The 15,737-nt window shown below is 41.4% G+C and overlaps 1 protein-coding gene across 5 annotated transcripts in view; it reads right to left on the bottom strand.

The window, feature by feature from the left end:
- STAB2 (stabilin 2) overlaps positions 1–8,377 on the bottom strand; it is a 77,663-nt gene extending 69,286 nt beyond the window's left edge. For all 5 annotated transcript variants that reach the window (XM_038155042.1, XM_038155044.1, XM_038155043.1 and 2 more), the window contains exons 1-4: positions 8,062–8,377; positions 5,689–5,822; positions 4,772–4,887; positions 671–756 (exon numbers count right to left, since the gene is read on the bottom strand). In XM_038155042.1, the coding sequence (XP_038010970.1) occupies positions 671–756; positions 4,772–4,887; positions 5,689–5,822; positions 8,062–8,145 (420 nt within the window). In that variant the 5' untranslated portion in view covers positions 8,146–8,377. The remainder of the gene's footprint in view (positions 1–670; positions 757–4,771; positions 4,888–5,688; positions 5,823–8,061) is intronic.
- Positions 8,378–15,737: the final 7,360 nt, after the last annotated feature.

Below are 15,737 nucleotides of genomic sequence, written 5' to 3'. Positions count from 1 at the left end.
AAAAAATAATTTGTAGATCTTCATATAATATCTTCAAATAAGATATAAGATGTTCAATTAATTTGTAGATCAGAGGTTCTAAATATCAAGGTAACAATAAAGTACAATAATCAAGCCTAGTGTCCAAATCAGGCTTACAATTATTGGGTTGTATTTTCTGGCTGCTTCTACCTCTGTCACTTTTTCATATGTCCCCAGAAGAGTATTTTTGATGTAAAGTTAGGATAAACCAGTAGAGGGGGAGGTAAAAAAGGTTAATTTGAATTTTTTTATTAAAAATCTATTTGCCTGAGGTTAAGCACTACACCTTGCACTCTCAGCAAAGGAACAATGTATGGAGAGCATAGCCCCATGTACAAGTACTTTCTATTTAGGGCAAAAAAGTCACAAGTAATAGCACAATTTAAAAAAAGCAGAGGAACTCAAAACACCTGTCTCAGGAAGGCAAGGTGAAAGAATATAATAATTTCACCCAAACACACTTAAGTCTGGAGAATAAGAGTGCAAAGATTAATGCAATCCAAGCAAAAAAATGAACTCCAAGCTGATCATCACTGCTGCTTCTGGAACATTTCCCTTTAATGTATTTATAGAGCAGAGCATACATTACTCCTTAGGACAGCTTACATGCTATTGTTCTATTTGTTTTTCGTTTCAAAGAGAGACTCACCTGACAAGTGCACGTTCCATTCCCAGCTATGCCCTGTGAGCAGCGTCCTCTCCCATTGCATGGTGATGCAGCTCCTCCTGGGCACGCTGGAAATGACAATGTTTGAGCCATCAGGCACCTTGCTCTGACCCTTGCGCTCCCCTTGCACGCAGGTGGCCACTTTGGCAGCTGCAGGGTTTTGAGTTTTGGGACTCTGGGGCACAGCTGCTGTTTTGCAGCTGCCTGAATTTCCTCGCTAGAATCTTAGCATCAGCAGAGACCACCACCCTCTCTTGTCTGGGAACTTAGGCTAGTGACTGTGGTCAAAGGATTGAACAGAAAATAATTCTCTTATTCTGAAGTACCATATGGTTTTGTTCCTGCTGATCCACCTCTGTCTGCCACACCCTAAGCTGTTGGCTTTTCTGGCACAGGTGGAGCTTGCCTGAATACTCCTGTGTATTGATGTAACTCTGATGGATTGATAATTTGCTCTCAGGATTTTATTTGATGCCAAGTTAGGGTTTAATAAGCCCTCTTTTTCCCCCCCACCAAAAATTGCATTTCCTTTACATGGGAATTTTTTTTCTTTTTCCCTGATACCTTCATAAGACTGTGATAATTGATTCAAATAATCTTGGAAATTGAAATAGCTAGATATCTAACAATCAAATCCTGTCCAAGGGGCTGTGGTCACTGGTCAAACTTGTGTGCCAAAGGTGTGTTATGCTCTTCAGTGCCTCTGGTGCTAAAAACCATGGTTGCAGGCAGCAGTATAGAAGGTGAGACGGTCTGAACAAAAACCCCAGCCAGAAAGATGAGATAAGAAAAAAACTACCACATTTATAATAAAAATAGCCTAATTGTTTTGTCTGAAAGGTTTCAAGATTCAAATCTTTACTGAAAGATTGCCTACAGGAAATGTATATTACAGTGGGTTTTGGTCAGATCATTCTGTCAGGTTTTCTCTCCTGTAGGGATTACCCTTATTTTCACAGTTGTCCTGCCCCTCCTTGGAAATGATGTATTAACTCTCTTCCATAAGCCTTTCCTTCCTGTATTTAGAATTCCCATTAAGTACCATAATTTTGCTGCAGGTGGTATCTAAATGTATCAAACACCCACTGGCATCACAGGTACTCTGCTGTACCTTACTAGTGGATTTATTACTTATAAAGAGTCTCAGAGCTTGTTCTGTGTGGGTGGGGATGACCAGCACTGGATTCATGCTCCCCCTGCCTAAATTAATCCTGATTGAGAGTATTTAAGTAATGTGGAAATTTTAGTAAGAATAAATTTGATTTGGATAGAGTGATGAGCAAATAAGTGGATGTGCATATGTGTGCACTTAATTCCACTGAAAGCTCTGGCTTTATACCAGATGCTAATATTTTTAATTTATTCTTAATGTAGTCTGAGGTCTACTGCATCTGCCTAAGCTTCTTTTGAAAAAACAATAAATTTAAAGATGAAAATTTAAGTGTGGTTTATCTCATACATACTGAAATAATATGTTTTGAGAATTTAGGTTAAATAACTACAAATGAGGGAAAGGAATAAATACATATCCTTTAATCTTTAAAGTGGCTTTTAGTGAATCTTGTTTTCTGGCTACCGTATGACAGATAAATCTTAAAGATTCATGGCAAATGTTTAACAGTTGTACAGAATAGAAAAAAAATGTATTTGCATTGATGCTTTTATTGACTGTGTAAGGATAGAGAAAACTCAGAGTTCATGGTGTAATTCCTGCAAAAAAAGTAACTTTAAAATTGTTGGCACAGCAGGTTTTATTTTTGCCCTTGGCATTCTTTACACTCCTTGTCTTCGCTGCATCTTGTCTCTTGTTTTGATATCAGCACCAAGGGACAGCTTTATCAGCAGTGGGGTAAATTACCAGATTGTTGAAGTTTGGCCAGGCAGATAAAGGGCTTCCTACAACAGCAGGGCCACAGGAGGCAGTGCTGGGACATCGGAGCAGGGCTGGCACAGTCCCCTGCTGCCACCCTGGGGAGAGGCCAGACCTTTGCTTTTATTGAGGATGCTTTTTGAAAAGCAGTAAGAAAGAGATGCTCTTGCTTATCTCTTAACAGCTGTCAGACTGTGAAGGCCAAATTCTTTGAATTTAGGACAAAAGAACCTAAACCTAGCAGCAATTTTTCCCCTTCATGGACTTAAATTCAGCACTTTCCAAGTGTTATCAAATAGAGCCTCTTAAAATACTTCTCTTCACCTGACTCCCTGTGAGGCTGAAGCAGTGAGTAATGCTTGAAAATAAGTCTTTTGAACCATATAATTTGATAGCATTAAATTTATTATCTTTCCTCTTGGCTTTTTTTTTTTTTTTTAACATTTCCCCCCCCCCCCCCTTTATTCTTGCAGTCCTTTCTACTCAGTTGGTCATACACCTTTCAGTTGGGTCCCAGGTTTTCTTAGGAGCCATGGAAATATTTGCCCAGAATGGGAACCTGTGCTGGGGTAGGGAGCAGCTCCTGCTGCACCTGAGCCCCACCAGCTGTGGTACCTGTGGCTGGATGATACTGGCAGTGATGAAAGGCTGTGCTCTTTCCCCCTGGATCTTTTCTGAACCTGTGTTTTTCTCTTTTTTGACTTTATGGCTTTTTGCAGAGGGATTGGCGTGCAGCTGGAGGGCTTGGTGTGCTTCGTGGGGAGGGAAGGGGACAAAAGATCTTTCATTCACACTGTGTGTTTCAGCATGTGCTATCATTTAAGGAAGTCAGAGTGCTATCTAAGACCTAATTTTGTCCTTGTCATCAGATGATAAATGCAAAGCAAACCCCTAGTCAGGGATTTTTGCCCAGCCTCAGGAAGGACCATCTTTCCTCCAAATATTTCAACTTGCACCATATTCTATTACAGAGGTTGTGATAACATAGAGATAACTGTTTTTTTTCCCTCCAAATGAAAGCAGAAACAATGCTGAGACCTTGATTCTTTGTTTTTTTGGAGTCAGGAATTTTGTCCAAAGGAAGAGAGGGATTCCTTGCCTTGGTAGCCTCCTTCACACAGTGGTGCAGGCAGGCTCTGACTCCGGGGCAGGGGGCTCTGCCCCTCTCCAGAAGTACTGGTGCCTCTTGTGTGGCTGCCCAGAGCACCCTGATCATGGCAGGATGAGCTCTTGGGCTGCATTTGGAGGTGGGGAGGTTAAATCATCACACAAGTGACTCTCTTCAGAAGACATGACCACGCACACACTGTGCACTCAGCTCCTTGCCTGGCTCTTCTCTTGAAGCTGCTGTGAGCTGCAGTTTGACTGCTTTCCTCTAGTAGAAAAGTCCCTGGTGTGATGATCTATTTATCTACCATTTGCCTTTAGTAGATAAATAACTGGTGTTTAAATAATACCTTGGGCTAAAATGATACATTTTTTAAAAAATCTATTTTGTGGACAAAGGACTTCACAGACATTGAAACAGACCTTGAGGCCATTAACTAAAGGAGGAAACACTCTGGCTGGGCAGGGAAACTTCCTCTGTGGGTCTGGATGTCCATCTTGGCAACCTGAGATTTGATGCATTTGTAGATATGCTGAAAAGCTTTTCCTGAGAAAAGGGGCAGCAGGAGAGGAGCACTCCTGATTCCCGTGCTTCAGTAATGGCCTCCAGCACTCCCAGGCAGTTTAAGAAATAATTTCAAGTTGAGCTAAAAGAAAAGATCCTCCCTGCATCACAAAATCAAGAATTAAAGGGATTTGGAAATATTTCAGGTGCAGATGAAGGTGGTTTTGACCTAAAATGAAACATTTGATTTGTGATTTGAAAATCTTAATTTTTAAAATCCATTTTGGTGTTCCTCCTGAATGAAATAATTTTGCAGGCATTGACTGCCATGATTTCTTTTGAAAATCTCAAAATCTAGGAGACTTCCTGAGGCTCTTTACATTTTTCTATGAATTTTTCTTTGCAAATGAAAATTTTAATATCTGTTTTTCTTCAAATCCCCTAAATTTTCACTGAAAACTGCTATTTATTTCTGCTTTTATAACAAGCTCGGAGGAACAAACTTCTCACAGCAATAGCTTCTGAAAGGAAGAAAAGTTGCTACTTTATTCCTCTTCAAATTCTGTATGAAAATAAAATCCCAAAGCCCAAAACAACTTACCCATGCAGTCTGGGCCCCAGTGTCCCTGGCAGCACTCAGGTTGCTCAAATTCCTTCACACAACGGTGCCGACAGCCCAGAAAAGAAAGTGTGTGTGTTTTAGTTTCCAGGTAATACCTGTGGAAAAAAAAAAGTTAGAGCCGCTTTAAAGTACTTAAAAGCCTCCTGTGGGGGGAAATGAAATTTTTAAGTTCTTCTTTCAGTGGCAGACAAGAAAACTTTAGGCTTAGTTGCACTGATCTACCTTTTTTATTCTTCATTAACACATGCATTGATTGTCAAGGTCTAAACAGATCCTTGGAGCTGTTTCTTTCCAACAGTGTGTTTGTCTTCCCACCCCAGCCTAAATCCAGCACATTTCTCTACTTTTTGATTTCAAACACTATTTTAAAAATTGTTTACTATCAAGGTTGTTTAAATTCTAAGTAAGCTCAAAATAGTTATATTTTCTCTAAAATGCTGCTCTTTTTTTCCCCAATTGGAATGGCAAGATGTCAAATTGGTTTTCAGATATCACTTCCTTCCCTTCACCCCCACAACTCCCAGATCTAGAAGTGTGAAAAACACTTTATTTATATGAGATATAAGATTAACACCTAAATATTGCATATAAATTTATAATATATTTTTGTATCATTCATATCAAGCATACAGAACAAATATAGGAGAGACAATGATTCTAGTCAAGAGAAAATCTGTTAGACCATCAATAGCAATGTTTATTTTCCTCTTATATCACTTGCTGTTTAACTTCAAGCATCAAACACCCTGAATGCATCTTGAGTTCTGGAGTTGGTGAAGCCAATGCTAAATGTTCCATAAGAAAATTGCATAGACTAGAGAATTTTTGATGTGAATCCACATTTTCTAATTACTGGAGAACAATATTAATGAGAAAAGCTCTGACAGAGGAGATACCTGCAGTCTGGTGTCCCAGTCCCGTTGGTAATTTTGGTGTAGCCAGCAGGGCACTGGGTGTCAAGGTTTAAAGAGCAAGGTACACATTTGGTTTTCATTCTAATGAGCAGCTTTTGATCACATTGCTTCTTCACCTGCAATAGGAGCAAAATAATTAACAAGAAGGAAAAACACTACCCCAAGCGACATTGCTGAAAAATGACAAGTTTAACTCAGCTTTGTGCTCACTCACAGCTCTTTTCCGTTCAGCAGGAGCTCCTCGTTTTGGAGCTAAACTAAGAAATAGACCACATATTAGTGCTGTGCTGGAGCTTTGTCTGCACAAAATATGTCCAACCAATGCAGGATAAACCCTTCTAAGTGTAGTATTTTTCCTAATGGTGCTTTGTCAACAAAAGCTAAGTCTGTCAGACTTAAAAACCAAGTTACAGAGACAGCATCAGCCTATGGAGTGTTAGTTCCCAAGCTGCTGGCAAGTGCCTTCCCCACTCAAAGGCAAAATTAAACAATGTGTGGAGGAGGCAAAATTAAATCAGCACCACCATACTCACCTAAAGGGCTATGGCTGGTATGTTCAGATTGGTGTCAGAGAATGACATCTTGCTTTGCATTCAAATCTGGTGGAGGTTTTGGGCCTGATCCCATCACAGGACTCAGAGAAGAGCAGCCTGGTTTTGGTTTTTTTTGGGGCTTTTTTGTTTCTTTAGGGGTTTTTTTGGTTTTTTTTTTTTTTTATAACCTGTTTTTATGTGTCTATTTTAAAGCAGTAAGTCTTTGCTGAACTGCATCTAATGTTGTCTTAATAGTCTTTCTTATTGGTATTTGTTGAAGCAAGTTCCTCATTCACAAATGGTAAGAAATGTCCTAATTGAGAGTATGGTTTTTAAAAACCAGCAACATAACCCTGCACAGTCCAGGGACCCTGGACCTTCTGGGCACTCATGGGATGCTGCAGCCTCTGCAGAACCTCACAGCTGGTCTGGGTGGGTACCCTGGCACCTTGGGCAGGATTTCTACATGTCCCATGGTGGTCCTGGATGAAGCCCTCACTCAGCAGTTTCTCAGCTTGCCAGCTGGACATTTCAGCAGCAAAGTGTGTGAGGATGTATCACAGACACTGATAGGGAGATTTAGCTTCATAACCTCTGAGCCACTATATGTGATTGCCACCACCCACATACAAGCACATTTCAACATCTATTTAGTCATCAGATTTTAGTTTTCATAAGTGCACTGTTGAAATCTTGTCTGGGTAACACTGAAATATTTGGGTAGTGAAACTCTTTTGTTGTGTAAATGCTTTTCAGGTGTCTCTGAAGTAAAAATGTGATCTTTTCCCAGATGTGGGTATACTGTGAATACAGCTTGAAAAGAAATTCTGTTGTTATCAGAAAGGCACTTCACAAAATTTCATTTTTGGAACAATAAAATTAATTGAGTGTTTTTAAAAGGAAAAATTTAAATTAAAATAACTTATGCCCTTTCTCTACCACCAGCTGTAGAACACAATTTGTTTTGGAATGGTAACATTATTTCTACTTTCTCCCAATTCCTTCTTTTCCCTTTTTCTTTTTAGAGAAAATGGAAGAAAGTTGACTTTTTAGTGACTCTTTTTTTAATGATTCTTACTTTTGAGTTTTTTTTAAGAAAAACATATTTCCCAGTACTTTTTGTACATTTCAATGTATGTTTCCATTTAAAAACTGCAACCAACCAACAACAGTAGCAACAAAACACCTGAGTGCCTTCCTTTTCCCCCTTCCAATTCCTCTGTCTTTTTGTTTCCTCTTCTAAATATGTTCTGCCTTTCTACAAGGGTGGTGAAAACAGATGTTTTGAAATTCCACAGATTCACAGTATTTGTACATGACATGCACCACTTCCCCCAAGGTTTAGAAACCCCTTAATTATGTTTAGTTTTGTGTTATCACTTTACATAGCTCAATTCCTTCAATTTTTATCCCTCACCTGTCTAAAATAGCTTTTCCTCCTTTTAGTTAGTAGGAACAGATAATTTTTGCTATAGAAAAATTTCTGCTTTCATCTTCTGACTTTCCAGAAATAACAATCAATTTCTTTTGATAAATGCATAATTTACAGTCTTTTACCACATATGGCAGTTTTAGAGACTTTTTCAGTGTACTCATGCTATAACATCTGAGACAAATTCTCATACAGACTAAACAGATGCATTTCTGTTGTTTCAGAGGACTGAATTACAGAGCTCTCAATTATAATTCATTGTCATATGCACCAGTGACTGTCAAAAGTTGGTTTTTCTGCCACAAGATACAGTATCTGATAACTGTTCTGTTTATAACACAGAGTAATACAGACAAATAATAATCCATTATGTAAAAAGCTGCTTCTTACCTCATCTTGGACTCGTGATGTCAAGCATAGTTTCATTGCAACCAAAAAAGCAAAAAATAATAAAAACCCTGGACTTTTTTCCATTGTGAATTGGACTTTTTTCTTTCAGAGCCGTCCAAGCATGAAAATTCAAATTTTGACATGAAATAATTATTATAGGTGCTGTTTTTTCTGCATTCTCAGGCAAATATTTTTAACAGGGCTCTTGTCTTCCCCAAGCTAAATGAGTGAAGGATAAGGCATGCAGAGGTTGCCTGGGCAGGAGAGATTCCAAAATGCAGGGTATTTGCTGAAAGCTTTCACTGGAAAGCTGAATAAAGCCTCCCTCACTGAATGACAGGATATCCTGACAGGGCTCCCATCATTTACTCCTCTCTCTGGAGCTGCTGATCATACAAAACCAAGGACACTGAACTGTTATGACAGAAGATGATTTTAGGTGAGCGTGGACAGGGGGCTGGAATAGCTACTGGGCTTCTTATTATTACAGTTATTTTACTGATCTAAGGGACTGCAAAGGATCTCTGGAAGTTGGCTTATCAGCCCTAATAACATAAGGATAGGTCACCCCAATGTGGTTCTGGGAGAAACACTACAGATTTTATCTCAGGAGGCCAAAAGAACCTCTTCCAGATTTGGTTAGCTAGATAAAAAGGGGCATATTTTTCTCCCTTTTTGCTATTTTTGTCAAATCATTTTGACTGATTTTTTGGAGCTGAGGAAGATTGACTCAGCTCAGTATTACTTGAATATGTTTGGGAGAGATGAATATTCGAATTTGCCAAAAGTATTTTGATTTTGCCATTTTGATTTGCCAAAAGCAAGACTTCTTTCTTCTCAGAGTTTTTCAGCTCATTTCTAGTGCTGCTCTTTGCCACTGCTCTGGCCAGTCTTGTGCAGCTTCTCTCATGTCTCAAATACCCAATAATGTGGCTTCCTCCAGTTTGTCAGCTTTGCCTGGTCCCCCAGCCTTAGAATTTTTTTCTGTCATTAGAAGTTGCTCGTTAAGGGTCCCTTAATACAAAGCTGTGCTTCGTAACACCCTCTCTTTAAATCTGTGTGGTTTTCCTGAAGAACTGAGTGGTGATAAACATACAACACAATGTACAAATCCATCTACTTTTGTTACATGCTCTAAAAGAACTCTGCAAAATCGCTGGGATGGCAGGGCAAGGTGTTTCCTGTACACTCATCAAATCCTGTTCCTTTCTCTATATGATGAGGAAAGTGAATCATTCCTTGTTTATGCAGACATGATAGCAGCCAGGGCTGTGATGGGCATGCTGACAGTAGGTACGTTCCTTAGAAGGGCTGTTTCTTCTTTCTGAGGTCAAGGTTTCACCTCACTTTGGCCTCGCACACAGCGTACAATCTGGCCTGGCAGAAGGGATGGCTCAGGTTTTACTCCGAAAGCAGAATCCTGGAGGATCTCCTCTTCAGGGTGATGGTAGCCCATGGCCACATCCCATTCTTTGTGGGATGTTTGGGAGTGCAATTCACCCTCCCACTTGTGCAGAAGCGCCTTGTGGGAGTGTGGGCAGAGTGGCTGTCTGGGCAGGGTCAGTGGCGCCTGGGCAAAGCCCTCCTGCCTGGTCCCTGTGTCCCTGTGTCCCTGTGTGGGTTCTGGCAGGAGCTGACAGCTCCTTCAGCAGCTTGGGGTCGCCTGGGTCTCTCGCCTGTTACCGCAGTGCTGAAAGGAGCTGTAAATCAAGCACGTCCCTTTCCTGTCCTGTAGGCTGAGATAAAAAGTAACAGCATCAGCTCTCTTGTTATCTGCTCTTGCCTCTTTTATAGGCATTTGTGTGAAGTAAACTCTTTTTCCCTTTCCTTCCTCTCCTTTCTCATCAGGCCATGGCCTCCTCACTAACTGCTATGGTGACTGCTTTCCTTGTTCCAGAGGGACCAGCCATCCTCTCCTCCTGTTGCTGACAGGAATTTTCCTTCTTCATGGAGGTTACAGTCACTTCCAGGCTCTGAACAACCCTACAACCCTGCCTGGCTGGCTCCTGCCCCACTTTGGGCAGACTGAAAGGTCACCTGGCACACAGGGTGGGACCCTGGGGGTGGGAAGGTGTCACCTCAGGGCATGAAGGAACTTGTGTAGGGTGGCAGGGTGTCTGGCAGCACTGCCAGCCCACAGCTTGGCATGGGGAGCCCAGCCAAGCCTCCCTGCTCAGACTGCCCTGTGTCTCAGCTTCTAGTCACCCTTGTACCTCTGAAAGCTTTCAGGTTGCAAGCAGCCTGGTGAAAAAGAGTATTAAGACTCACTCTGTGTACTTTAATACCTTAAATATCCTGTGCTGGGGCATTCCCTTTTGCGTGTCACAGTTTTGCTCTGCTTTGCTATTGCATTCCTGGACTGGATGCTCCTACTTTAGGAAATGATGAACTAGTTGTTCTTTTACTTTCTTCATCCACCTACTGCCTCTCCCCAGGTTACTGGTTCTACTTCTGTGCTGTAATATCAACCAACCAGAGAGAACGTGATGGCTCATTTATGTAGATGTTTTTGAAAATAATGTTTGTGCTTATTTCAGCGTCACCATGAGGTAGTTGCTCTTTCTCAGAGTTCGTGAGGTCAGTTCAAAAGTAAATCAAAATCAGCAGAGATACCCACATGATGGTTGCAGCACTTGCTTTGTGCAATGCAGTTTTGATGGCTACTCAACTTCCTTCATTTTAAAAATTTTTAATTGAATATTGACCACATAGCTTGCATTGTATTTTGTTCTCCTTAACTTTCAAAATGTGAAGCTCGCTCAACCAGAGGTGACTGAACTTCACATGATGAGGTCTCAGAGACTCATACAAAGCTCAGCCATTTCACAATCATATTGCCAAAGCACCATTTCAGAAGCAGAAATCAGAAAGAGATAAGACTACTTTGAAAGAAAGCACTCATTGCAGCCTGAACATTTGAGAGCTCCACATGATAAAAGCTGGTATTGCTTCCCTGGTACGTTCTACTCCACCAGCAGCTCAGCTCCTCTCCCAGGGGTGCAGCCTATTTAGTGAGATCTTAGAGAGTGCCAAGGGTGAAGGCAGTATTGAGCTAAATTTGACATTCTTACTTGGTAATTTGGAAGTAAGCAGAAGAAAATCAATGAATTATTGTTTGGTTTTTTTTTAGTGTATGTGGCTTCTGTTTTAGAGCCAGTCACAGCAGGAAAACTGTCACAGGGGTGTTTGAATACAGTTGGAGGCTCCACATGTCTGAGGGAAGTCACTTTGCTCTTTGTTTGGAAACTGGCTAAAGCACCTTGCAGAGGGGTAGGGAAATATAAAATGTGTTCATAAGAAGAAAGCTTCCTAGGGGGAGGGAGGCTTTGGCTCTGCCGAGAGAAACGTCTGAATGCTAATTGTAGGTGGGAGGAAGGGGGGTACAAACCATCAAGTTGCCTTGGAGGAGGCTTGGGGAAAGGAGGGGGGAATATTTGGGAAATACTGCCTTTGATTAACACAGACTTAATTGGAACATAACAAAGAGATATAAAAAAAAAGGGTTTGGCAAGTTAAATCTTTCCAGTGCCATACATCTGAGGAAGCCAACGGTGGCCTACGGAGAGCCTGAATGGGCAATGTGGAAAATGCCAGGGGTGTGTAATTTTATCCGCAGGGTTATGACAGCCATCATTTTGAAACACGGTGACTATCAGAACTAATTAATTCTCCAGGCCCAGAGGATGCATTGGGATGGAGCTGCAGCTGGCATGCTGAGGAATGCCGCGCACCCGGCCGAGGCCAGCGCTTTTATCCATGCTAATGAGGGAGAAGGCACCGACAGCTGATCTAAACCCCAATGTGCTCACCATGCATACAGCTGATGGCAATGCAGACTGCCAGGCAAGGGGTGGTCTTAGCCATAGATTAGATCCTCATAGTGGCCTCTTCAGCTTTCTTTCTTTCCCTTCTGTTTTTTCTTTTTTTTTTTTTTTTTTTGTGTTCTCAAAAGAGTCTTTCAGCTGGTGAAATTGTAAACAAAAGGCATTCTAGCTGAAGCTGTGGCGAGAGGGCTTCTCTAGGGAGCCATGAGGAGAGTGGTGCGCGCGGTGCTAACTTGGGCTTTGATATTTACCACAAATTTTCAAGGCTGGCTTGGGTTGGGGAGCTGTAATGCTGAGCTTAGAATCAGTACCATGCTCTAAAATAGAACTACCACAAAATCAGGGGCTGCTCACAGGTACCTCTGCTACCCTTTCATGTTATTTGTTATTGCATGTTGCCTAAAAAAGTGGGAGTCATTCTCAAGGAATGGCTGAAGTCCCAGGCCGTGTAGGTTCTGTAGGATACAGGAGTTATTGATAAGTCCCCAGTTTCTTGGAAGAGTTCTCCACGTACAGCTGTGAGACAGATGTACAAGGAGATGAATCCACAGGGTTCCTGGGCAGCAATGCCATGGGGCAGGGGAAAGGACTTGGTAACCTGGATCTGGAAGTGCAGGTGGCTTACAGGAATGTTAAAGTCATCTTTGTGTCCCTATCTCTACTTTCCACCTACTGCCTCATAATTCTTGATAGACCATGCACAGACTCTGATCCCATGCTGCTGCCAGCCAGTGGTGTGATCAATGGAGGAGGTACAAAAATCTCAATTTTCTTTGAACACTGTGGCTTTTCCTTGGTGTTATTACACACTTCAGAATGATTAAATTTCATGTGTAATGGAGGTTAAATATAGCATGTACTCCTTGCAGAGATTTGAAATAAAATTAATTGCAATTCTGAGCTGCTGGGTAAATACACCAAAATGAATTTGTAGTTTGAGTTAACATCTGGCTGTGTAATGCCACCATGTAAGGAGCTTCAGCTTTAAGATGTGATCAAAAAATATTGGAAGCTAGGAACCAATAATGGGCTTTCAAAGTTGGCTCAAATGGAACTTTATGGCGTTTCTCAAGCAAACCTATTTTGCAGTTTATAAATATACAGGAAGGATGGTGGGGGTTTTTTGTATGTCTTCTACTGCAGTTCTGCTAAAGTTGCAGTATGTAAAGGAAACATATTAGGAAAACCCCGAGATTCCAGGATTTGGGATGGGTAGAGGGATGTACAGCATGGATTTCTGGTGCTGTAAATGTTACATTGATTTTTCTAACCCTATGGTAGAGAAGCAGGACAGAGAATGGCACATACATTTCAGATCCTAGCAGGCAGCCATGGGGATGTTTGGGAAATCCAGGCACCATAAGTAAAGGGATTTTGTGGAGCTGAGGAAGGAGCAGAGGCTGTGTTTTTACTGCAGTGCAAACCTGATGACTTCCTTCCTCACACTAGATAATGCAGAGAGCTTGCTGTAATTTTGGCCTGTGTAGAACTTGTATGCTCTCACAGTAATATTCCTGTTTTGTCTAGTCAGACTTAAATAAAGCTAGATTAATATAGTTAATAATTCACTACAAATAGAACTGAATTGCAGATACTGATATGGAGCAATCATCCCTTGCTCAGCTTTTTTTTTTTTTCTTCTTCTTCTTTCTTCCTTTTAAATGCAGCCTTTATAGCATTATCCAAATTTGTGTGTTTGTGGCTATAGTGGATTGATTTCAACCAATTATCTTGTCTAGGAAAAGCCATCCCCAAATCTGATTGAGAAAGCAAATTGTGCAGAAAACAATGCGACATCATTCCCACAAATAGAATAATAACACAACGTTATTCTTTGTTGTTTTCCTCCTCATGATGTGCAAACTTGCCACGGCTTACATCAAGTTACAGGCTGTGTGATGTGCTGTGCTAGCTGGGTAACTCAGCGTGGGAATGCAGAATGGGAATCCCTGAGCCTAGGCTGGCCACAGGCACATCTGGCATTGCTGGGAAGAGCCAAGTGCGGTGTTCCTGGCATGGGCAGGGGGCTGCAGGCCAGCACAGGTTGTGAACTCCTGCCGTAGGAAACAGAGCTGGACTGGCGAGAAGGAAGCTCAGGCTCTGGTTTTGGATCTGTTATTTAAAGATGTGGACAAGCCACTCTTCCTTCTGCCTCGGCTGTGTTTTCTCTCCTTTCTGCTGTCACCCTGATTTTTTAAGACTTTGCTAAGCCTTCTGATGTTTGCATTCTTGTAACAAACTTTCTCACACACAGTTCTGTAAGCAACTTATGTTTTGCATTCTTTCATGGAGGAGGAGAGAATTGATGGACTCTTGGTCTGTCCAGTGTCATTGGAGAGGTGGCACTGTCACCCTCCAATCCACTGTCACTTTTGGAAAACTATAAATGTTGGAGTCAGAAAATAAAGGTCCCTCTTTTTTGTTCACCTGGAGAGCAGCAGTGTCCGTGCCGTCTTTCCGTGTCATATTACGACATTCTGCCTCTGGACAGTTTGTCTGTGTCAGTGCCTCCAAAGGTGACCCCCGAGGCGAGGATGGCTCCTGGCGAGCAAAACTCCAAAGTCTCTCCACCAGCATCCTCCGTCCCTCTCCCGATCAGTGCGCAGGACCATGGAATCACAGAATCATGAAACCACAGAAGCAGCTCCGGGCTGGAGGGGCCCGGGAGCAGGGCCCCGTCGCTCCCCCCGTGCGGGAGCCTCGGCGGGGCCAGCGGAGGGCAGCAGAGCCCAAGGCACGGCTCCAGGCGCCCGGAGCCGCGGGAGCAGCGCCGGGAAGCGGCTCCAGAGTGCGAATGCACTCGCAAGGCTGGGGTGGTCTCCCAAAATCGGTCTGAGAGCACGCGGGGATAAAGAAATATAGAAAAAGAAATAGGGATTAAAATGTATGATGTGTAGTAAGCACATAGAAAATAAATCCGTGAAAGAAAAATATAAAATATAAAAAGAAACAAGTAAACCATAGACATTATAATAAAAAAATATAAGAACATAATACAAAAATATGTAAAATACATGAAATAAATATTTAAAGGTATAAAATTAACATAAATATATAATACATCTATAAAATAAATATAAATCCTATAGAATAAAGATATAGAAATGCAATTATGTCAACATCCAAATGATGCACGTTTTTATATATATATTTGGAAACAGTCATCTGCTGCAAAGAGTACAAAGCACATGAGGTAGAAGAGAGAGGATGTAGTCAGATACCTGCACAAACATATGCTGCATCTCAGAAAATGAGCAGCCAGGGAACTGTTCACATTCCCCTGACTCACACAAAGTTATATATACACCATGAGTAAGAAATTTGAATGATTTCAAATACATGGGAGCATCTGCTGAAGATTCACCCAAAAGATTCTGCTTTGTTGAAGACTAAACTTTGTTACAAAGTTTACTGTTTGGGGTGTTTGTTTGTTTGCTTGTTTGTTTTATGGTGATGAAGTAAACACACAAGGAGATTCTTTCCAGTTGTAGAAAAGCTATGGTAAAAGGACTATACTCTGTGGTAAACACACTGGAAAGTCTAGATAAGCAGAAAAATGTAAAGGCAGTGTTACTGGCTATGAGATTAGGCTGAGAACATGCAGAAAACCCCTTCAAAGGTTCACCTATGTGTAGAAAGGCTCTTTACAGGAGGCACTTTGAAAGGACTGTGCAAAGTCCTCACCTACAAACAGATAAGCTTTAAACATGTCTAATGTAAAACAAACGAGCTAAAATTTTAAAAGCTTTGATGAAGAAGTCAAGTATTTAGAGCTAAGAACTGGAGTCCAGAATTAAATGTCCTCCCCAAGGCTGTTATTCACTTTAGCAGTTAGACAATATCATGAAGTAG

The sequence above is a fragment of the Motacilla alba genome, chromosome 1A (assembly GCF_015832195.1).
Source record: "Motacilla alba alba isolate MOTALB_02 chromosome 1A, Motacilla_alba_V1.0_pri, whole genome shotgun sequence".
Taxonomy (NCBI): Eukaryota; Metazoa; Chordata; class Aves; order Passeriformes; family Motacillidae; genus Motacilla; species Motacilla alba.
The sequence above is the reverse complement of the archived record's forward strand: the minus strand, read 5'-3'. Positions and strand labels throughout refer to the sequence as shown.